Raw genomic sequence first — 23,623 nt, 5'->3', positions numbered from 1 at the left:
TGTCGAACAGTATTTGTTCACTATGTATTTTCATATCTCTCCTTTCTACTTTTTCGCTAATTTCACTTTTTGTCGCGAGCACACACATTTTTCAGACTAAAAGTTAGAAGGGCGTTGACTTGAAGTAAAGCGTTTAAAGCGAATTTAAAGATTATTCGGTATTATTGTTTTATAATTAACGAAGTTCAGTTAGTATTTCGCTAGAAATTATTCATCAAAAATCAGTTTCTGCAGATTTAGTGTACTTCAAATTATTTGATCCACACATTTCGATTATTAATCTATTTATCACAATGTTTTGAGAAATTAGTCGCGTTTGTTTACAAATTATTTAAAAATCCAAACAATTATTAACTGAGAAAAATTCGCATATTGTATTATTTCTACAGTTTCTCTCTTTACTCTAACCGTAATATCATTGGTCCTGGTCCTGGTTCGCTATTTTTCACATATATATCGAAAACTGCACAATCTTTATAGCTAAGAAATTTTTTGTCAAACATCTTCTTGCGCTCTACAAGTTGGTAAACCGTCAACACCCACTATATCAAGTGGCCTTCAAAAGCTGGGTATGAGTTGCGGATTTTGTAGTTCACTTCCAATAGCTTGCATAGTAGTCTTATAGAATGTATAGCTGTGCTTCCTGACCACCCATAGAATTGGTAAAAAATATGCTCAAATATAAATCGTTTGAGTTAATAAGCAGCTTAGTCAATGAAAGCTTTATCAAAACAAGCTTTTCTATGCTTTGAATAATAGTAAATTGACACGAATTTGAAATGCTTTTTTAATACGGTACCGTAAACAAATTTTAAATTTCTCAACGCATTAATCTTAAACTTCTTTATGTTTACGAGCTTCAAGTAGAGGCCATGTAATTATTAGTATTTATTAGTTATTGAAAAGTTATAAAAAAGAAATAAAATATGAATATAAAAAGTATCAGAAAAAGCGCGGAAAAAGCTCATGGGGCCACACAAAACATAAAAATTAGAAGGCGATAAGCTAACAATAAAAAAATAATAAGAAAAGTGAAATAAAACCAAAATAGCTATAAAACAGTAAGAGGAAAGTGTAATAGACCGAATTAGAAATATAAAAATGTCGTAAAAATATGAAACTAGCATAGAAAAAATTTCATTGTTTTTTTTTAGTTGCATAAATCGGGGAGTTTTCGATTGAGCTTTTTGCTGCAGGGCAAAGTTTGCTGTTAATATATAAACATATTATATATATCTATCTGCTTATATATGTATATTGTAGTTGTTCGCATACAATTTAAGTCTATAAACTTACTTTGTTGTGAATTGAGCCACAGATTACTTGCTCTCGTATACGCTATTCTAGAATGTTTCTATGCAGTTTAACACACATACATTAATATACAAGCAAACACCAAAAATCGTGGTAATAAAATTAAAATTTTACGACATTTTTGTGGGTTTTAATAAGTAATAATATTTTTTAGACGTAAGTTTTTACGATCCGCTCAGCCATATAGCTCTGCTGGTGCCGCTAGAAAGTTTTTTCAAATTTTTATTACATACTATGTGTATTTTTTGCTATAAAAAGAGGTTAAAATGAGTGTAATGTCAGTAATGATGAATGAATGAAAGTAAAAATTGCTATATGCCTACAGACCTATAAAAAATTTTAGGTCATAAAACCTATCAACTGCTGAGCTGATGATATTTCATGATAAATAAAAATGTACTTGTATATATAAATTTTATGTAACATAAACACGGTATAATGCAGCGATATGTACATATATATTTGGAGGGTATCTTAATATTTTAGTGAAATAATTTATGGCCAATGCTGTTAATATTATACGCATAGCCAAGGTATTACACATATTTGAACGAACTGTAGATGCTAGAAATATCACTGGACTAAATTTTATTAAGAATTAATATAAATATAAATTAGCATTTTGTTCAGCGCGTAGCTTCTTAGGTGGTCTATTGTCTCAAAGTTAAAAAAAACTTAAAAGTTAAAAAATCTATTCTCCTTTACTACTGCATTTAAAGAGATAAATTATCCTTTCATACTTATTTAACATATTATTATTATAAAATTCGAGTAATTTAGTACATGCATTCAATCTCAATCTCAAAAAAAAGCTGAGATCAACTTTAGCCTTTTAGGTAGAAGCGAAATTTGAAATATAAATAATATGGACACTCTTGCTTTCAGGTGCACAACTGAATATTACCTAAGATTTTGATATAACAATATGATATAATATTGGAATTTTTGCATATCAAATAATATTATCTAACTAGAGGCATTAAATTTAATTTAAAAGATACTTATGATACCTGCGCTTATTAGTACCCAGAAAAAAAATTTACATCTAACAGACGAGATTTTAAATATAACATTTTATTAGTTACTAAGGATAACAATTAAAAACTCAATCCCGAAATTTCGGGATCCCGAACAATTTTTTCGTGAAAAGTCTATTTTTGAAAAGTATTTATATTTTTAATGATGTACTAAAAATAATACATTTAAAAATATTCGTACCGAAATTTCGGGATTCCCAAAATTTTTTCCTGAAAAGTCTATTTTTGAAAAGTATTTATATTTTTAATGATGTACTAAAAATAATACATTTAAAAATATTCGTACCGAAATATCGGGATCGCAAAAATTATTCTCCTAAACTACTATTTTTTTTTAAATTACGAATTTTCTGTTTAAGTCCGATTACTTTAAGTACCTAGATAAATTAAGTAATTAAAAGCAATATTTTTTTTTAAGTTTATGCACAGAATATATATAAATCTCTTTCGAAAATATTTTTAATTACAAAGTCAAACTAATTTCGTTTTCCTTTGATTTACGCTCTCTTTAATTGTTTGTTAGCATTTCTGATTGAAATTTCTTAGCACTCAATTGGTTGTAAAAATTGCAAATGTCATGTGGCAGTTTAATTGCTGCTACCTGCAATCAGCAACAGCTCCTTTGTGCCGCAGAGGGCCAATGAGCCGAGAAAAAACTGTGCGAATTGACGATAAAATTATCGTACATAAATTCCATGTATAAACAGCGGCAAATTAAGCGCAGCAACTAAGTTGCACCAACAAAAAGCGCTTACCAACATGCGACTTGTACAATTATGCAAGCATATACATACAAACCTAGATAAAGGCAACTAAGCGCAGCTTGGTAATAAAAATAGAAAATAATTCGCAGCTCAGCGAAGCCTACGCCTTTGAGTGGCAACACAATTACAGCATAAGTAAATACATATGTACATGTCTACTAGCTTACGAACAACAGTGCGGCAACAACATCGCGTCATCAGTTGCCGGTTAGTCGCTCAGTAGCTCATCCTTCGCGCTGGCAGAGCGTTAGTAGTGGTAATAAAAGTGCAAAAAATTAGTGGCAACAGCTATAAAATTCGAGCAGCAATAACAAATACTTCCCCTTATGTTGTTGTTGTTGTTATTTGAATTCATTGCCAAAGCCGAACAGGCAATTGAATTGGCACTTAAACAGCTTGGCTTTTTTTGCTGCCTGTGCACAAAAGCCACTTTGGCTAAGACATATTAACTTGACTATTGAAGCAAAACAAGTTAGACTTGTTTGGTCCACTTCAAAACAAACTCAGTTTTCTTCTTCTTTTTCTTGGTTGCATTAATGTTTTGAGCCTTGCTGTGGCAGCAGCAACAGAAGTAGCAGCTGTTGTTGATTATTTCGTATGAAATCAAAACAATGAAGCGAAGTCGCTAAGAATCTCAGTTTACAGCAAGAGCGCTCCTCTCGTTGTAGGTTCTCGCCACTCTTGCGTTGGAAAATTGTAGTAGATTTGCTGGTTGGTTGTCTACACTTATGGGTGAGGTTTATTTATTGTAGTTGTCACTTGAGTGAAATTTCATTTTGTGCTAATTGGAGTTTTGAGTGGAAAAATATATATTTGAGCGAGAGTGAGATTTTTGTGAAATTCGATATAGTTTTATAATCATTTCTTTATTATTCTGCTATATTTTAGGTATTATTGTTCGCAATAAATATTTTTTTACCGTTTTAACGAATATTTTATTTTGTTGAAAAACAGCATACATACATACATATATGTATGTAGATATGTACGTAAAACAAAACTTTTGAAGAATTTAATAAAATACTAACTTATCTAAATCCCGAAATTGCTTTTAGAGTATCCCGAATATTCGGGATTTACAAATTATTCCATTAAAGAATGCTCCTGAGAGCACTTAGCTAATATTTGTAGTTCAATTTATATAAAAAATATAATCCCGAAATTTCGGGATTCAAAATTTTCTTGGCAGGGTGCAGCAGATTTCTCCTATATTCATTTAAATGCGCTTAGTAATCAAAATAGTTTACAAAATTAGGTGGGTTGCAAGGGCAGAGCATAAGAAATTCAAATGGATTTTGTTTACAACAATAAAATCAAGCAATAGAGAATAAAGACACTTTGTATAAAATATTTTTATACTGTGAATGTATATACATACATTATATGTATGTGCCCACAGGATAGAAATTAATTATATAAAAGCTAAAATACTAAAAATAGTAGTACATATACAAATAAATATATGTATATGTATGTAGTCGTATGTGTGTGCTTTAAAATAGCACCTTAAAGTAACTAAGTTGCTAGTAAGCCTTTAACGCATCGTTGCTCTGTGTATGTATATATGTATGTACATATGTATATGGTATGTACGTGTATTTTCTTGTGCACACAAGTGCCATTGACAGTTAGACAGACTCGCTGATGCCGACATCGCAGTGAACTCTTGACACCGGCAGGCGTTTTTCGTAGATAAACAAAGCCACAAACTTATGCAGCACTGTCAAGAACACATACACACATATTTATACAAAAATAAATGCATAACAATAACATGCTACTTTAAGTGTTGCGTCTGCAAGAAACAGAGAAATCAAATCGATTTTCCGGCATAAACACACACGCATACGCGCATATAAGCATATCTATATAAACATATGAGTGCCGCCTAGGCATTTGTATATTGATTTACTTCAAGTAGGCTTTTATGACTTTACATACACAATATGTTTGTGTATAAGAGTGTAACAGCAAGTAACTTACGGTGACATCGCGACAACAGCTGGCGCTGAAGCTGCAATCAAGTCATTGTACTCATAGCAGTCATAAGACAAGTCGGCCGAGGAGGAAGATTCACGAGCTGTTGCCTCATAAGCAAAGCGAGAGCATATACATGTTTATGTATATATTTTGCTTATATGTACCATATTATATGTATTGTATGTATATCAAATCAGCTTGACTGCATGTACTAAGCGCTATGTGAAAGACATGTCGACGCGTGTCGCCGCTAATCGATATTAAGTTTTCAATATCAAAATGTCAAATGTTGCTGTGCAACAATCTTTGAACGCACTACAGCAGTCAAAGCAAATAAGCTGCTATATATGCCTACATTAGGGTGGGTAAAAAAAATGTGATTTTTTCGCTTGATACTCTGAAAAATTTATTGATAGAGACCTCTTAGAAAGGCTCTCCAAGTATGAGCTCTTAGTTGTAACGGAAAGGTCCTCCGACTAACGGTTTTCTATTTTTTTCCCTATTATCAGATAGAAAAATTCATATCTAGCTTCCGACTACTCCTAACATATTTTGTTTTTGTGTATTGTGTAGAAAATCTTATGCTCTATAAAATGGTCTCTTAATCCTGACTGCCTGAAGTAATCTTTGACACTATCTTAACATACTTTCCAGACTTAAACCATGTCGCGTTTAAGCAGAGTCCTAATTCTCCAAAAGAGAGCAATATTAATAGAGAGTGCTTTTCTTGATATTTCTGTAGATGAAATATAGATGATAAATGTTATTTTCCTTTTTAAACTTTCGAAATCATAAAATGGTAAAAAAGGTAACTAATTTTAAAGCTGTAGTTTTGAAAAAAAGAACGCGTTTAAAGATAAACTGTACGAAAGAAGACTGTAACTCAAAAACTATTTCAGAATCCATTTGAAATTTTAGTATGTATTTTTGAAGGCATAACCTATAGTAATATGAAAAAAAAAAATTTCGCACTGGGTGCGCCCTTTAAATTTTCTACACGAAAGAATTTTCAAGTGCGACTCATATCAAACTTAGTAAGCAACTGAAAACTGGAGGCAGTCTATTAGTTTCCATATAATTATGTACGCAGAAATAGTCGTGCTCAAAAAAGTCTGCTTAGAAGTTTAATGAACACAAAATATATATATATATATATATACAATATATTATATATAGACCACATACATATGTACGTTTATTACCTTGTTCATCAAAGCTTTCCACGGTCAATACTCAGAAGACTAAACTGTTGTTGTTCTGTAAATGAAACAAATCATTCTAAACAAAATCAATCAAGGCGTCATTAAAAAGCGCCATAAATAAGTAGCCTGCACCAGCATAGCAGGTATACCACCCACCCACCAAAAGAAAAGTGAATTAAGCGCGCACGCAGCCCACAAAAAATAATATAAACACACGCGTCCAAAAAGTAAAGCACAACAATGATTCAACAAATTTAAGTAGCGAGTTCAATGCGAGAGTTCAACAAATGCATCAAATTTAGCGCTGCCACATGCACATACACATACATGCAACGATAAAAAATGAAATCGACAGCCTTCAGAAGCGCGTTCAACAGTGTATCGCTGCAGTAAGAGGCATATATATATATATATATATATATATATGTATATCTGTAAAGTATGTTTGCGGTTGCCAAAAATAACAACGCGCTGCTGCTGCCAATAAAAACAACAACAATAATAAACAAAAAGACATTGACACGTGAATTACAGCAGGCTGCGCTTGTAAACACACGCAGCCATACACTGCTGAAGCATATTTTAGGGGGCTAGCGGCGCGGTATACACAATATATCGATCTGAGGTGTGCTTTTGCGCCGCTCGTGTGAGTAGCGGCACTTTAACGCCAGCATTCGCCAATGCGTCATGCTAGATATACATATGTACATATATGCATGCGTGTATATGTGAATGTGTGTGGGTAGTTGAGGTACAAAGCAAGCAATCTGTAAAATGTCCATCAGCGTTGACAAACTTTGTTGTTTTTCCTGTTGCTGTTGTTGCTGCCAAGACGGTGGAGCTAAGATGGATACTGCGGTTGTGGCTGCATATATAGTTATTGTTGTTGTATTCTTATGTGTGTAGCGTAAATAGTACGTTGCCAAAACTGTGAATTGTATGCATGCATGAATGGGCAAACGTATGAATGAATGAATGAAAATTGAAAGGTTGAAAAGAATGCATTCGCCATGCGTTGAAAGCGAAATAAATGTGCGTTTGTATATATGTAAACATATACATATAGCATGTCAATATGTATGCATGCGGATGCTGTGTAGCGTCTAGCACACGTGAGACTCAGCTGCTTGCAGCTCACATATGTTTGTTGTTGTGTATATCACATGCTTGTGCACTTAGCGTTGCACTTGGAGCAATCCCTGTTGACTCAGCGTAGCCGCTACTTTATTTATGTAGTGGTAACATGCAATAAATCTCGAGTTATTTAATTGCCTTGTTTGATATTTTTGATGCGGAGTGAAATGTGTGAGTAATTGAGCGGTTCAACAGTGAGTGTTGAGTGTGTATTTGAGCGGTACGTTCTCTTGAAAAAACCTGGAGTGTAAGAGAGCATGTGAGATTTTCTACATAAATTGTTGTGAGCGCCACATTTTTTTTAAATTAATAATTTTCAAAAGTCTCCAAAGAGTTTCAAAGAGTGTATTTCTTTAAATCATTTATAATGGAAATTGAGTTTGAGATTGAATAGTGAAAATTAAGTGACTCTGTCTCTTACTATGCCTTACTCAGTTGTAAACAAACGTAGAAGTGGCACTCAGGGAAAACCATTCAACTGAATAAGCGAAATTTCCGTTGCAATTACTAGATTAAATTGTGTAAACACCGTGTCCTTTATTAATATTACATTATAGGAAATACCAACACTACACTACATCTAAAATTACTACTTTTTAAATGCAGCAAAAGCTAAAACAAACAAATAAATAAAATATTAATAATAATAATAATAATAGGGGAATAGTATTACATGTACAATACATTATTATTTTTATTTGGTAATTTACTCTATTGAAAATGTAAAAGAAATTTAATTTATAATTTATTTGTTATTAATTATTTTAATTGCAAAAACTTACTTTTACGCCATTAAACTAAATTTTGAACATTTATTTTCAATTTCTAAAAAAAAAAATACATAAAAAAAAGTTTTTTTTTTATCTAAATAATATTTGTATTTATTTTCTATGATTTTAACATTATAAGATCTTTATAGTAATTCATATACCATAAATCTTGTACGTTTTTATACATTATCTTAAGGAGAAATTAAGACAAAAAAAAAAAAAAAAAAAAAAAAACAAAAACCCTGAGCTTTTATGGCACCGAAGCTATAATACCCTTCACAAACACAAAAGATTCCTTACAAGAAATTCGATCGTTTAGTTTGTATGGCAGCTATATGCCATAGTTGTCCAAAATCGTCGGTTCCTACAAATTAGCAGCTTCTTGTGGAAAAATAGACGTGTGCAAATATTCAGATAGATATCTCAAAAACTGAGGGGCTAGTTGGCATACATACAGACAGACGGACGAACGGACGGCCAGTAAGACGGACATGGCTAAATCGACTCAGCGCGTTACGCTGATCGTCAGCATATATATACTTTATAGGGTCTCTGACGTTTCCTTACAAACATCGTGGCAAGCTTAATATATATACCCCTTCAACGTATAAGAATCATAAAGAGTAGATCAGAATTATATATTTTTTTGTACTGTCCAAATTTTACATTAATTTACATATACACACGTTATTTGTTACAAAACAGAATTATTTAAAAATAGAGCTTTTTTTGAGAGTCTTTTCCTAAGATATTAAGAAAAATTTAATTTGATTTGATTTAATTTAATTATTAAATTGTTAACAATATTATATAATGTGCTAAGTGAATCAACTGAAATATGAAATATACTTTTAGTATTGTAATAACATTGAAAAATATACTTACATTTAGTATAATTTTAGAATTTTCCTTTCCCTAATTGAATTCCACGTAATATTCTCCTTTCATAATAATCAATCAAAATGCATACTTCAGCTGAATTTACTCATAAAACATTCATATAAATGGGCTTTTCCTGGCGGAAAATTCGCCAATAGCAGTTAATATTTAATTTCATATCATCAACATACGTTACGAGCGCTCAAAAATATGTCTGCTCGACTTTCACAAAGCGAGAGAAACCACTCGTGCTGCATATCCTTCATCCTTACTACAACTCAGTTTATTACGCTCTCAAATGCTGCTAACAAACAGCGACACCAGCAACCATAGCGGTGAAAAATTCGAAAATTTTGCGTCCAATTTTGAAGTCCAAATCTGCTCGGCGCTGCGACGGTTTGTGATTTGCGAGCGAAAGGACAATGCATTTGCTTCGTGCGCGTGTAGACTTCTGCTCGCGCAAATCGGCTGATTTTCGGCAAATTTATTTATTTGTTTCATTTCGTTACGCCTTCGTCATGCTGTTTCTTTTGTACGTTTTTCGTTTTCTTTGCCGCTACTTTGCCTGCATGTCGATGCCTAAGAAGCAGGAAAAAACACAGTAAAATAGGCGAAATGGGTGAATAACAAAAACAAATGCAAACACTTGTCCAAATGCCAAGTTTACGTAGCTAGAACATAATACTTGTTTTTTTTTTTTTTTTTGGGCGGTGGAAAAGCGAATTTGGCTACAGCGAGTTGAATAAACTGTGTGACCGTGGAGGCAAGTGGGGCGCATAGAGGCGCGACCTACAAGCCAGAAGACAGCACTGCTATATGTATGTACATATGTTCATATATTCGTTTATACCACTTGAAATGCAAAGGATATTTGCATTTACAAAAGAATTAGCACAATTAGGCTGCTGGGGATTAAAGATGGAACGCAAGTGATGTACGAACTTTGAAATGTGATTTAAGTCTAGCAGCGGAAACTTGAATATTTAATTTCATTTTGCAAATAACTGAGAAGAAATAAGTGAGTGGAGGGAAAATAGGATAACTTAATGGTGCCTAAATTAGAAGCTCTATATTTTAAGCTCATGGTAATAGTAATTGCAGTTCGGCATATGTCAAAATATATTAAAAGTTTACATATATGAGAGAGAATTACTGGGTTTTCTGTGCAAATACAATGATTTCTCTAATTTCAATACTTATTTGAGTATATAAAAAATTCCTAGAAAATTATGTCAAAATGTATTTTACTTAAAAAACTTATTATATTTACCACTGTCTCAATACGTAAGTGCATTCAAACCTTCATAAAGTTTCCCAACATATTTGCTTGATTAAGCCTCAAAACCCGCACTCCTATTAGGTGAAATGCAAATTTTCGTCATACGGAAGCGGAAATAAGTAGTGAAATGTTAGGAAATGCAACATTCTCGTTTCCTAAAGAGCCGCCAACAAAAAAAAAAGCAATAACAGTAACAACCAAATCATAACTCAAATAGCGAGCAAATATGAATATCCTTATAAATTTGCTATTTCTGGTGTATGAACAAACACAAACACAAGTAAAAAATACATAGGCCTTACCAAACGAATGGCAACAATGAAAAACCTACTTGGCATAATCTCTAGCCCAAAGGCGAAGAGCAAAGAAAAACATAAAAGGAAACTTTTTTATATGTAAAGAAGTTTGTTTGAAAAGAATATAGCAACAGCGAACGCGCGACATGAAGTGGGAGAGAATTACAAATAAAATTTTGTTTGACAAAGAAAACGCTCAAACATTTGAGAGGAATGTGAGAGGCTGCGACAGTTATAAGCGCTTTAGAGGGTGGAGTAAGTGCCGTTTCAGACAGGGACGCAAAAGAGTCTCATACCAGTTTATTGTGGGCGAGGGGACGACGAGGAAAGACGAAGGGACCGTGCCACTCGTGTTCGGGTGGCACGCTTTGTGTTCTTTTTCGTAACAGCTCGCTGCTACCCTTTTCAGCATTCCTTTTCACTTTCAAATCCTTTGAATGGTTGCAAGAGCGCTCGGTTTCAAATGAATTCGATCGCAAATTTGAGTTCTGTTATCTATTTTTGTATGTAATATGCAAATACGTATGCATAGAATAATAGAAATATTATGACAAATTGTAAATAAGGAGAAAATTAAGATATAGATTATGGAGTAAAGAAATTATGAATTTTTAATATGGAGTAAAGAAATTATGAGTTTTTAATACTTAAAGATTAGGAAATTCCTATTACAAATTTGGCCTTGAAAATATTAATAGCGGATATTCAATACATTCTTGTGGATTAGGGAATTCCCGTTTTTAGTATTTTTTTGAAACTATTTAGCGGGTAGGTACTTGTATTATGCATATTGTTCTACCATATTCATGGTAATTCATTGCAAGCAAAATGTGTGACCATCATCTCAACATACAAATGAAATACGCAGCATGCAGTGTTGCGCGGTGTTGCGCAGTCGAACCGCACAAATATTTACGAACATTTTGTGAAAAGGAATGCAGAAAAACTAGACTCGAGTTGCTGGACTCTTTTTGACCGTGTGAATGCCCAGAGCGACACCAAAAGAAAATTTGAAAAAGATCAGACTCTTTTGCATCCCTGTCTGAAACGGCACTAACTGAGATTATAACAGTGGACTTATAAAAAGAGAGCGCTGGAACAGTTAGCTGACTTTTGAGTCGTGAAACTTATTTGAAGTCCATATTTAATGCTAAATTGTTAAATGTAAGAGTTTTTATGCTTTAATACTGAGTATTTGCGTAGAGCTCTATAGGCCACAAACACTCAATTATTGTACTGTAAAGTAGAGTTTTCTCAAGCGCCAGAGTGCTGTGCATTCAACAATAAAACACAACAAACTCTCTAGTTTGAGTGTCAAACCAATTGGCTTATAGAATTTTGAATGAGAGCGAAACTCTACACACCGCCGTTGTTCGTGTTTTTGGGGTGGTTGCGCCTTTGGACGCCTGCTTGCGGCAGGCATCGTGCATCGCCAGCTCGTTCAACCATACACTTTTTTCGTTACACTAAAACATCGTAAAACTATTGACTGTCGCTGCTGCTACAACTGCTGATTGTTCCAACATCGTCTTTGCCGTCGCTTTTGCTTTGGCCGCTGCTACTCCGACTACAGCCACACCGTATCTACAAACAACCGACTCGAAAGCAAGTCGAATTGCTAATACGATAGCGACTGCTTTGTACGACGAGTACGAGTAAAAATGTTGAGCTCGCCAGCGCTGTGCAATCAGTTCGAGTTCTCGCGTCGTCGAAAGTGGACGTATAGGCTGTGCACGATTTTACGCGAAAAACGGGTTTTTCAGTTTTTCTTTTTTCCATACATACAACCACCAAACAAACAAACGCTTTAGTTCAAGCGCAGAAAATCGAAGCGACAGTAGAGTACATATGAAAAAGTCAATAATGAACGAAAACAAAAGTCGTGCAAAAGTGCTTGCTTTTAACCGCCCAACAAATGAAAGGCGTTTAAGCCAATAAAAAAGAGAATAATTTCGTGCAGTTTACGAAGCAAGTGTAGCAGCAGTACGGGCGAAAAGCAAAAAAACAAAACTGGTGTAGTGAAAAAGTTCAACGACGACGACGATTGCGTTGACAAGTGATTTGCTTTGCGTGCTGTGCGTGAAAATTGCTGGGTGAAAATTTCACTTAATGTAAAATTCATGAAGAAAAATTCGTAAATTCAGATGGTGGACAAAGTGCTATGTGTTTTCGGGGGGAATCGAAAAAAATTGGAAATTAAATTAAAGCAACGCAATTGAAACAGTGAAATCGATTTACATACAGAATTTTTTTTCAAACCAAAAATTTTAAAAATTAACAGAAAAGTTAGAAAAACAACAATTGAAAGTGCACAGTTAGTATTTACCGCAATGAAATAGCTAAATGCAACTGAAGTGTGGCGCATATTTGAACGCAGCGCGCATTAAACGCATTTGTATGCAAGCGCTCAGCTGTTTACTACACTAACAAAGAAAAAAAATAATAAGAAGAAATAATTAGAAAAATAAAATAAATATGTGCAAACTAAGCAGGTTGCCAATGCGTCGACACGCTAACTACAGCGCGTGCACGCTGCTGCTACTTACCGTCTATATTATCAGCAACGGTTGCATATGTGTCACCACAGCGCTACACAATAAAGGCGCCGACAGACCAGAGTCCAGCTATGTGCTCTCCTCGGACTCCGCTTCAGCGAGTGCGGCCAGCATGATGGCCACCTCGATAGCGGGCGCGGCTGCTACGGCAGGCGCTGGCGTTACAACCACTACGAACAACAAGGATGCAGCGGGCGCTGCAACTGGTGTCGCAGCCTCCGCAGCCGCACAGCCAGCGCCGACCAATCAATGTTCCTGGCAGTACAATGGCACCACATCGGTACGCTGCAATCTACGCACCATTGAACGGCATATCGCGCTCGATTTGCAGGGTGCTGATGGCACCAGTCAGCTGGAGATCAAATGCAGTGAACTCTACCTCTTCGAATCACAATTGCCACAGGCGGCATTTGCGCGCCTACAAACGCTCGATGTGCTGCGTATTGATGGCTGCAAATTGCTGCAATTACCAAATAATGCATTCGAGGGTCTGAATGTGTTGCGTACATTGGCGGTGAATACGCGTAATCCCGATTGGGGACCAGGCAAAACTTTGGAGCTCTATCCGGACTCGCTGAATAGCCTCAAGCAGTTGACCGAATTACAGTTGGGCCATAATAATTTTCGTGCGCTGCCAGCTGGCTTCCTTTGTCCGGTGGGAAATTTACAAGTGTTAAATTTGACGCATAATCGTATACGTTCGGCGGAGAATCTGGGATTTGCCGATATGAATTGTAATGGCGGTAGTGAGTTGCAAGTGTTGGACGCGAGTTACAATGAGCTGCGCTCGGTGACAGAGAGTTGGGGCATATCGCGACTGCGACGTTTACAGCAATTAAATTTGCAGCATAATAATATATCGGAGTTGTCTGGTGAGGCTTTGGCTGGCTTGAGTTCGCTGCGTATTGTGAATTTGAGCAACAATCATTTGGAAACACTGCCAGAGGGACTGTTTGCCGGTTCGAAGGAGTTGCGCGAAATACACTTGCAGAACAATGAGCTATACGAACTGCCCAAGGGGCTCTTCCATCGTCTCGAGCAGTTGCTGGTGGTGGATTTGTCCGGCAACCAGTTGACCTCGAATCATATAGACAACACTACGTTCGCTGGCCTCATACGTTTGATTGTTTTGAATTTGGCGCATAATGCATTAACACGGATCGACTACCGCACGTTCAAGGAGTTGTATTTCCTGCAGATTTTGAACTTGCGCAACAATTCTATTGGCCATATTGAGGACAACGCATTTTTGCCGCTATATAATTTGCATACATTGAATTTGGCCGAGAATCGTCTGCATACTTTGGATGACAAGCTCTTCAATGGCCTGTATGTGCTGTCAAAGTTGACACTCAATAACAATTTAATTAGCGTGATTGAACCAAATGTTTTCAAAAACTGTTCGGATCTCAAGGAGCTCGATCTTAGCTCGAATCAGCTGAATGAAGTGCCACGCGCATTACAAGATCTCGCGATGTTACGTACATTAGACTTGGGTGAGAATCAGATACGCACTTTCGATAATCAGAGTTTTAAGAATCTGCATCAGCTGACAGGTCTACGCTTAATAGACAACCAAATTGGCAATATCAGTGTGGGCATGTTTGCCGACTTGCCACGCCTCAGTGTACTCAATCTTGCCAAGAATCGCATACAGTCCATTGAGCGAGGCGCTTTCGATAAGAATTTCGAGCTAGAGGCCATACGTTTGGATCGTAACTTTCTATCCGATATTAATGGTGTATTCGCTACACTAGTCTCGCTGCTGTGGCTCAATCTCTCCGAAAATCATTTGGTCTGGTTCGACTATGCTTTCATACCGAGTAATCTGAAGTGGCTGGACATACATGGCAACTACATTGAGGCTCTGGGCAACTACTATAAACTGCAAGAGGAAATACGTGTTAAGACACTAGATGCCAGTCACAATCGCATCACTGAAATCGGCGCTATGTCTATACCGAATACTATCGAATTGCTGTTCATCAACAACAACCTCATCAGCACTGTGCACCCGAACGCGTTTGTGGATAAAGTGAATTTGGCACGTGTTGATCTATACGCCAACGCACTGTCTAAATTGCAATTACAGCAGTTGCGTGTCGCACCCGTTCAACCGGCCAAACCGCTGCCGGAATTCTATCTTGGCGGTAATCCGTTTGAGTGCGACTGCACCATGGACTGGCTGCAGCGCATCAACAACCTTACCACACGTCAGCATCCGCGCGTCATGGATCTCAGCAACATTGAATGTGTCATGCCACATGCACGCGGTGCACCTGTGCGCCCACTTACCTCACTCAAACCACAAGACTTCCTTTGTCGCTATGAGTCGCACTGTTTTGCGCTGTGCCATTGCTGTGACTTTGATGCCTGTGATTGTGAGATGACGTGCCCCAGCAATTGCACTTGCTACCACGACCAGATTTGGTCGACGAATGTGGTAGATTGTGGTGGCCAACAGACTACAGAATTGCCACGTCGTGTGCCTATGGACTCGAGTGTTGTGTATCTGGATGGCAATAACTTCCCTGTGCTGAGGGATCACGCCTTCATAGGACGCAAAAATCTTCGTTCGCTCTATGTGAATGGCAGTCAGGTGGCGCGCATACAAAATCGTACCTTCGCTGGTCTCATCTCTCTGCAGGTTCTCCACTTAGAGGATAATCTCTTACGCACGCTGCACGGCAACGAATTCGAGTTTCTCGTGGCACTACGTGAGCTCTACTTACAAAACAATCAGCTGACTTCTCTGGACAACATTACGCTAGCGCCGTTAGTATCGCTGGAAGTGCTGCGCATAGACGGCAATCGCTTGATGACGCTCACCATGTGGCAGTTGCAACAACCACAGTTCAAACAAATGCGTGCACTGGCACTAGGCCGAAATCAGTGGAGTTGTCGCTGTAAGTTCCTGCAGGAACTTACCGCCTACGTAGCAGACAATGCGCAAATAATGCAAGACATGCAAGATATCTACTGCGTGGACGCCGGCGTAAGTGGTACCAGCGTGGTGCAAAAGCGCGAACTGGACTTTAATGCTACTGCCGCTTGCACTGATTACTACGCTGGCGGCTCAATGCTGCAACATGGCATACCAAAGACTTATATACCCTTACTAGCTGCAGCACTGGCGCTCATATTTTTGCTTGTGGTAGTCATCATCATATTTGTTTTTCGTGAATCGCTACGCATTTGGCTATTTGCGCACTACGGCGTCCGCGTATTTGGACCACGCTGCGAGGAAACGGAGAAGTTATATGATGCTGTTTTACTCCACTCCGCCAAAGATTCAGAGTTTGTAGCACAACATTTAGTAGCGGAGTTGGAAACAGGGCGTCCACCTTTACGTATCTGCCTGCAACACCGCGATCTGGCGCACGACGCCACACACTACCAGCTATTGGAGGCTTCACGCGTATCACGACGCGTTGTCATCTTGCTGTCACGAAACTTTCTACAGACTGAGTGGTCACGCTGCGAACTGCGACGCGCCGTGCACGATGCGCTGCGTAACCGTCCACAAAAGCTGGTCGTAATCGAGGAACCTGAAGTGCTATTCGAAGCAGAAAGCGACATCGAGCTTCTACCCTATTTAAAGACATCCGCAGTGCATCGTATACGTCGCGCCGATCGCCATTTCTGGGAGAAACTACGCTACGCGCTACCGGCCGACTATCCTACGTATCGTGGTGGCGTTGCCGGTGTGCCTGGCAATAATTACACGCTAGATCACAATCACGAGCGTATCAAACAACCCTCTAGTCCTGGCATACTCTACCGCCAAGCGCCACCACCTGCGTACTGCACTGAAGGTGTCGCCGGCGAGCTCATCGGTGCAGAGCCCACGAATTACTCCTCCGCCACCACAGCGACGCCCAGCCCGCGTCCGCAGCGACGCGAACATAGCGCTGGCGCCAATACTGCTGCAGGCACACTGCACCATCCCATAGTGGGCACACATTTACATCCTAATGCAGCGCAGCAAGCTACGCTGGCGGCAGCAGCGGCTCAACGCGGTGCCGAACTGAGCGGTAATGCAACTGGCGCGGCCAATAACAGCCAGTATTATCATCATGCCACAGCGCCCAGTCAAACGTACGCAATGCGTCCACCTTCAGAGCATATATACTCCAGCATCGACTCAGACTACTCCACGCTGGACAATGAAAACATGCTGATGATGCCGCCGCCCTCGCCCACACCAAATGGCGGCGCGGCGGTGCAGAGCTTACAGCGCTTTCATCAACACCAGCAGCAGCAGCAACAACAGCTGATATCACAGACATGGCGTCCGCAGCAACAACAACACCAACAGCAGCAGCAAAATCAAAAACAACAGCAACGTCGTGGGGAGAGTGAATCAGCGAACAACGTGACGTCGGTGACTGCGCCGAGCGGCCAACAGCAGGGACCGCATGTGCAGGCGTATTTAGTGTAGATATAGTTATAAGGCTTCGATGTGGGCAATATATTATAAATACGACGCACAGTTAAAAAAATCTTAAGCAGTAATAGTAATTCAACTGATTTATTTATTAAGTAGGAACGTAGCGGCGAATTTTTGGGACTGGTTCCTGGCACTGAAACTAACACAACAAAAGTGTAAATGAATTTTATAGTACTACATACTTAAAAGTCGATATATTTAAATGAAAGTTTGAAAAGTCTAAATTTTTTACAACTAAAAATCTTAACTTTTTTAAACACAAAAAATATTTATACTAAAAGCAAACATTTAAATATATATATTTTTTTTTTATTTTTAAAAGCGCCAAGTGTCGTTAATTGCTGCTAGTAGTTATTGAATTGAATAATTATTTATAAAACGCGTAAATAAATTTAAAAAAAAAATTGCAAAAAGTTGCTCAGTTGCCTAAGCTGAACAGCAGTTCAAAAAATATAACAAAATTAATTTAAAATATTTAATGTAAAAATTATGTAAAGTAATTAATAAAATTGTATAAAAAGCCTATAAAATTCAAAAATACCTAAACCAACAGCGACAAGCTACTCGATAACCCAGTGAACAAAAATTTAATAAAAAAGTTCTATCTTGAAAAAAATAAAAATAAAATAAAAAAATAATTGAGCAAAGTGATTATAATGATGCAAACGCCGTTATTGACGATGATGATAAGCGTATGTAATATGTAGTTATGTATGTAAACTCGATTTTCCTCATATAAATATATATATATATATGTATACATATAGAATTTCTCCTAAGTGTATATAGCTAATTTAGTTACATATGTATGTGTAAGCCTAAGCCTAAGTATATAATGTATATGAAATCCGTGTACCTACATGGCTATATTTAGTTAGGCTAAACGCGTGAATATAGCGGGCATTGAAGGGTGGTGCGTAGCCGCAAACAGTTTGTGGGGTTATGCACGAAGGCAAAGAGTGGGGGTGCGAGCATTACAGCATTAATGTCTAAATAGGTACTTGCACTTTGTAATGCAAATTTGGCTTAATTACTTATATCCACAAAGGCGTGTGCGCAAAAAGCGAGCGCGCTCCTCACCCCCTGACTGTGGCGCATAACTCCACAACTGTTTGCCCATAAATACTGCCACTGCAGCGCTCGAGCGCATGTAAATATTTAATTTAATTAATATAAAATAAACAAACTATTACAATGCAAACCAACACATACACACATACATACATACATACACAAACAGATACAAATGCATTTACTGCAAACACAACAAGCGAAACTGCCAAACGTTATACTCGTATAATTAAAATAACATTGATGTACAGTTACAATTACTGTAGTTGAAACGCACTAATGACGTGAAAAAGGACATTTATTATTGTTGACAAGGACGAACTGCCTGATATTTGTTAAGCTAATACATTTTCCTACTAAATATTAATTGGTACATGTGCGCACTTGTATCCACACACATGCATACATATGTACATAGCGTGTTTGTTGTGGAAATTATGGCTGAAAAAAAAAAAAATGAAACGAAATGTGTTTTGTAGCTTAAGCTTTTTTTCTACTACTTCTATTTTCGAAAAAGTGGTTATTTATTAATTAGACTGTAAGCAGCAATTTGAAATTGTGAAAAAGTGAAAAATAAATATTCATTATTAAAACAAATTGAAATTTTTTATGATTTTTGTTATTTCAACATTGAAATGAACGCAGTAAGTGCAACTAACCCCCATGTGTTGTGTAAGAAACTAACTTAAAGTGCGTAAAAATAGTTTGACGAAATAGTGCTAGTGATTTTGAAAATTTCAAAGCAAATTTTTTTCTATAAAATTATTAGTTTTCTCAAAAAATATTTTTTTTTTTAATAAAAAAAATACGTGCTTAATGAAACAGTAGCAATAAATTTATTTGCGAACTAAAGTATCAAAAGTTTTTATGAGTATTTGCTGAAACATGATTTATGGCAATTTAAATATTTTCTCCCTATAGTTTTTAAGAGTACCTGTGGCTAACGAATTTATTTTTTCTATGAGGTTCCTTAAATTTAAAAATTTTAAAATTTGTGTAATTTTTCAAAACCCGCTTTACAATACTGGAGAAAGAAATCAAAATCACTAAAAAATCGTTAAGCATTATCGATAGTAAAAAATCTAAAAGTTTGAAAAAAATTTAGAAATTCATATAATTTACGAAATTTTCCACAATCAGCTTTAAAATACTTTAGAAAGAAATCACAGTCACTAAAAAATTTTTAAGTATTTTTGATAATTAAAATATCTAGATATTTGAAGAGACAGGGATTTTTTACTTTTATTTCGAAATTATTGAGTTCGAAAAACTAAAATGTTCTTAAACATCTCGACTGAGAAAATTATATAAAAACTACAGTATTTCAATATTAGAATACATGTAGTTAATAGTTTTAGAATCATTTAAAAACTGCGCTGAATTTTTTAATATGAAATATTTTTATTATTATTTAAATTCGTAACAATAACCATTTAGAAAATTTAAATAACAATTAAAAATATAAAAAAATTGTATGAAGAGAACGCCAATATAATTTAAACTCCAAACAATAAGCATTTTGAAAATTAAAATAACAATTAAACACATAAAAAAATAATTTTTATTTTAAATATATTCAAATTATTCGAGCTACTTTACCAAAGAATATTCATTAAATTACTAATGTATGCTCCAAATAATAATTTTTTTTTCTGATAAATCTTGAAAATAATTACTTGACCTTACAACCAATTTGCTATTAGTATCAGCGTTGCAAAAAATGCATTACAAAAATAATTGAACTAAAGTTTTTTTTTTTTTAAAAATTTCAATTACAAAATTTTTAATTTTTTTTATCTTGTCAAAAAAAATTTGAATTAAAAACGGTAAAAAAAATAATTTTAATCCCGCAAACTCGTTAAAAAAATAAAAAAAAAAATGTAATCTCATATACAGGAGTTAAAAAAAAAAATTTATTCCAAAAACCGGATTAAAATTTTTTTTGAAATTTAATCCCAACTACCGGATTGAAAAATAAAAATGAAAAATTCAAAAGCATAAAAAACAGAAGCATATAATTAAGCATTAAAAAAAGAATTTGTTTTAGAATTTACCCTTTTCGTATTTATTAAAATCAAAAAGTAATATTTTCAATTTTTTATCCCAAACATCTTGTATTAAAAAATTTAAATTTAATTTTCAATGCCAACATCCCAACGTAATGCGGGCATTTGCAGTTATTTCAATTAACTTATTCGAGTCATGATACTCTTTATCAACTTATCGGTAAAATCTGGAACTTAAAATTATGAAAAATAGAGATGCATTGTATACCACGATAACAGATATCGGTATATTCACCTAAGTCAACTTAAGCAACTTTACAATATTCTACACAGTATATAATTTTTTAAATTTGAAACATTTTGCTTATAACTTAATAAAATAGGAAATACGTTTTCACAACTGGCAAGAAACAAAAAAGATAAAAAGTTTTTAAACTGCCTTTTTGGTTAATTGTAAGTTTCAAATAACCTGTCGATAAGCTGCAATAATTTAATAATTAAAATTTGTTTGCACAGTTGCTACTTAATTTTAAATTATTATAAAAATATATATAGTAAAAAAATTGGAAATAAGTTAACATAGATAATTTGTAGCAACCGCATATAATAAAAATTGTTTCTATAACTTTTTAAACATAACAAAATTAATATTTTTTCAAAAATTTCAAATTACTTTTTTGCCATAAAATGTGGTTTTCTTATACGATCAATTTTCAATGTTTTAATGATGAATAAATAATTTTTTTTACAAGAGCTACTAACGCTGCAAACACAGCTTATAAATATATAATGTGTCATATTTGTGCAAAATTCATCAAATGCTTACGAAAAAACCACAAATTTATATATGTTGCATATACAAGTGCGTAAAAGCGCAACACAATTAATTAAAAATTAATTGCTTAACATGATTAACAAAGAAATTACGCTACTCCATACACACACACGCACACGTATGCAAGTGCATCAACAGAAATGAAAGTTTGCAAATTAAAATATGAGTGCGATTAAAAATGATAACCAAAAAAAAAACTTACAAGCTACTGCCATAATTTACAAATTGAAGAACAGCAGACAAACACACGCACACACTTAAATACATAAACAGCTGTGTGATGGCACAAATGCCGCATTTAATCTTCATAATTAATGCACAACCACATAAGGACAGTCTAACATGCACACACACTGAGTAAAAACAGCAAATCAAATGCAACTGCAGGCTCTCACACATACACACATGCATTAGTGATAAAACGTGTACATACATACATACATACATTACTCACCAAATAAAAACACAACAATTTTGAAACGCAACGAACCGAGTTATTTTACTTTAACACTTAACCTATGTGTCATATTTATGTATTACATACTCGTACATACATACATACTCTCATACATACAAATATATCATATTAATCATTCATGCATACAATCGTCATTCTTACAAATAAATTTAAATGATAAAAATGCAAAAAAAAAATACATACATATAAATTAATTGCTTACATACATACATATATTGATGTGCATAGTTATACATATGCTCAGCTCATGCTCACCTACATACTCATATTTGTATTTATGTATCGACAAGCATAGATAAAACACCAAAAAGTATATTTAATTCATAAAAAAAAAAATCATACAAAGAACATAACGTATAATCCATTAAATCATGCCTAACGCTTAATAATCACAAATATACATATATACACAAATATGCCACACACATACATATACTTATCTACATTAAAAATTGTATTTACTAAAAAAATTGCTTAACTGCAAACCTGCCGTTTAAATGCCAATTTCTTTCTAAATATTTATGCTACACAGTTTGTTCGCCATTAAAATGCATAAATATTAAATGATTTGTGTGTTTGTGTATGATTTATTGAAAAATCCCTACACTACGCCTAACATACCCACACAAGTACTCATACTCATACATTATTAAATACAACGACATACATATATACATACATACATATACTACAGCAACTACTTGTAACAACTAACGTAAATGACAACTAAATGAATAATTACATACTACATACAACATACATACATATATACATACAGGCATATGCATAAAATATATTAATGTATGTACAAGTATATGTACGAGAACTGTGTAATTACAAATTCCATACGTACATACATATATACGTACAAAGGCATGATATTCTATATAGTTAGCAAAACTGTTTTTATACAAGCTTTCTCAGTTCGAGCACCTATTAGAATTGTAAACATTTTTAATTCCATATAATGTTTCGTACAATTTTTATCTAAATAAAATCTGTTTCTGTTTTAAAGCTTCCAGAAAAGTCATTAAGTTGTTAGAAAACATTTGTCAAACCTTAAGTTTATGAGGGCCTGTCGGGATAAACTCTAGTGGTCGATCTGTATTGAACTAAAATTATGCCTATTGGCGGTCATAATTGCGAAAAAGTGTAAAGTTGACTAACAATAACTATTTTTGTCCAGACTTTGATGCTCGTACAAGCTTTCACAAAGGTTATGATCTTCAGAATCACAGTAGTACAGTGGGTATATTTCACTGAGTTACCCTTAAAATGTTTGTATTTGAGTATTCATCACTCCACTCCGCTGCTTTTCAAAATGTGTCAACGAGAAATGTAATCGAAAACTTCAAACCCGATTAAATTATTTGTTTTAAGGAAAATAAGTCTTAGTTTACTCTTTCTCGTTGACTCTCACTCTCTCTCTCTCTCACTGTTAGTTGAAGCATGTAGTAAAAATTATAAAATTTTATATACTTGTATTTTAGGTATTTCTGAAAAAACATGTAGTTAAAAAGTTATTGGCTAAACAATCTGTAAGCAGTATGAAGTAGTTAATTTAATTTTTTTT

At 35.1% G+C, this 23,623-nt stretch overlaps 1 protein-coding gene across 1 annotated transcript; it reads left to right on the top strand.

The window, feature by feature from the left end:
* The first annotated feature begins 12,154 nt into the window (after nucleotides 1-12,154).
* Nucleotides 12,155-19,334, top strand: Toll-7 (Toll-like receptor 7). The gene has a single exon (XM_014246565.3). It carries the CDS (start codon nucleotides 13,131-13,133, stop codon nucleotides 17,649-17,651), a length of 4,521 nt encoding a protein of 1,506 aa, XP_014102040.2. The 5' UTR covers nucleotides 12,155-13,130; the 3' UTR covers nucleotides 17,652-19,334.
* Nucleotides 19,335-23,623: the final 4,289 nt, after the last annotated feature.

Source organism: Bactrocera oleae, chromosome 4 (assembly GCF_042242935.1).
Source record: "Bactrocera oleae isolate idBacOlea1 chromosome 4, idBacOlea1, whole genome shotgun sequence".
Classification (NCBI taxonomy): Eukaryota; Metazoa; Arthropoda; class Insecta; order Diptera; family Tephritidae; genus Bactrocera; species Bactrocera oleae.
Note: the sequence above shows the minus strand (reverse complement) of the source record. Positions and strands in the feature narration are given on the sequence as shown.